The 2065-nt window shown below is 36.5% G+C and overlaps 1 protein-coding gene across 1 annotated transcript in view; it reads left to right on the forward strand.

Annotated features, from left to right (window-relative positions):
- The first annotated feature begins 803 nt into the window (after window positions 1-803).
- Window positions 804-2065, forward strand: part of LOC132191821 (protein STRICTOSIDINE SYNTHASE-LIKE 10) — a 4563-nt gene continuing 3301 nt past the window's right edge. The window contains exon 1 of the mRNA XM_059606931.1: window positions 804-1166. Within this exon, the coding sequence (XP_059462914.1) occupies window positions 874-1166 (293 nt within the window). The 5' untranslated portion in view covers window positions 804-873. The remainder of the gene's footprint in view (window positions 1167-2065) is intronic.

Raw genomic sequence — 2065 nt, forward strand, 5'->3', positions numbered from 1 at the left:
TTTTAATTGGGCTAAAAATTGATTGTTTTGAGCCCAAATTATTTTTTTGGGCTAAAATAGTTTATTGAACAATTTTTATTTTTTTTATTTTTTATTTTAAGTGGGCCTATTAATTAACACAATAAGAATCCATCATACATATGTTCTACCAAAAAAAAAAATTCTTATCAGTTAACTGATAAAAAAAAAAAGTATACTGATTAACCAAATCAAACCGACTTCGGTATAAAAATCCTAAACTGATTATTGACCGACTTCTGGCAATAGGCGGTTAATGTCGATTCGATCGCAGTCGATAGGCGGTCAGTAGGCAGTAAACGGTTAATCTATCCACCCCTAAGTGTGACATTGCATTGTGGTGTTGAAATGGACATTGACATGTTCAATGAGACACATATGACAGTTAACAAACGGTTAAATTTAGTAGTAAAGTGATAGAGGGAGCCTATTTTAAACTTTGACCAAACCCAATAACCTTATTCTTGAAATTGAAAACCGAATGATTAAATCCAAATCAAATGAAAACCTAAGGACTAAATTTAAATTTTCCCCCAAAAAAAAAAAAAAAAAAAGGTTGTAGTTAACGGGGGGGATAAATTTACATAATCTTTTGAAGCAACCTTTTTCTTATCTTTTTCGATAAATCAAATAATTTTTCTTTTTTATTTTAGTTGAATAAAGCTCGATCATGGCCCATGGGCTTTGAATTTGGGTTTGATTTGAGCTTAAACACGTGTGAACTCGAGCAACCTCGAACGTTTATAGCCGTTGGTCTTATCCAGCCGACACACACGGATCGTTCGACTCGATTACAGTCTTTACAGAGCCCATTCTAAACAAAGCCTAGCCGGAGAAGAAAGCAAAAAAACAGCCATGGATTCAAAGGTCACGCTGACTCTAGCAGCAAAACTAGCATTCGTTTCACTCGTGTTGGGTCTTTTATACCCACGCAGCCTCAATCCCTTTGCGCCGCCTTCTATACCGGGATCCAATGACCAGCTCCACGCAGCAGAGATTATCCAACTGATCGGAGCGGTGGGACCGGAGAGCCTCGCGTTCGATCCCAATGGAGAAGGCCCCTACACCGGCGTCGCCGATGGCCGGATCCTCAAATGGCAAGGCGATGCCCGTGGTTGGACTGATTTTGCTTTCACCACCTCTGCAAGGTACATAACACTCGCTACTTCTGATGGGTAACTGTTAATATTTTGAACAAGAAAAAAGAAAAAAACCCATTATGTTTGGATATGAATTAGTAAAGTACCCATGTTATATTCTTGAAAATGGAGCTTGGGTGATTGAATTGGAAGAGGCCAGGAAGAATTTTGGATGGGAGAGGATCCCCTCAGTAAAGGGTAATTGTAACTTGTTTCACATGATTTTTTTTTTTTTTTTTTCGCATTTAACTTGATATGACTGGCAAATTATGCTTAGTGTTTGTTGCTTACTAAAATCCCTATAAATTTTTCTTAGGATTTTGTGTATCACAGAGCTTATCGAAGCCCTTCAATAGTATTAGTTAGTTTTTAGAGCATCTCATAAGATTTTTATTTTTATTTTTATTTTTTTTTTTATTTTTTAAAGTAATGTTATATATATCAAAAAGCGGCACAACCTTAGTACACAATAAGTACAGAAGAAGATGACACTTAACTAGAAAGAAAAAAGAGAAGAAGAAAGTCAGAAAAGCTGTGTTAAGAATGGTTTCCATGGAAAAACCAATATAGCATGCAACGGTTCACAGTCCTATGTTCAATTGTACTCTACCTTTCAGTGAAATAAAAACAATACATGGCAGGATACACTTCATTGCACCTCCATAACATCCCCATTCATTGCCTTTGGTTGAACTGTGCATCTTAAGCTCATTTTGCTGCAAAATTCTTTAACAAATGACAGAAATGGCTTGTCTGGTGGAGAGCCTTAATCTTATGCACATTAATTTTGCCACTTGCGTGCTCATTTGTATTCTTTGGTGGAACAGCATGAAGTATGTCATGTTGTAGTGAGGAACATAGCATTGCAAAACATCTCAATCAAAACATAGCTATAGGAGTAGGCTTCT

The sequence above is a fragment of the Corylus avellana genome, chromosome ca9, assembly GCF_901000735.1.
Source record: "Corylus avellana chromosome ca9, CavTom2PMs-1.0".
Lineage (NCBI taxonomy): Eukaryota > Viridiplantae > Streptophyta > Magnoliopsida > Fagales > Betulaceae > Corylus > Corylus avellana.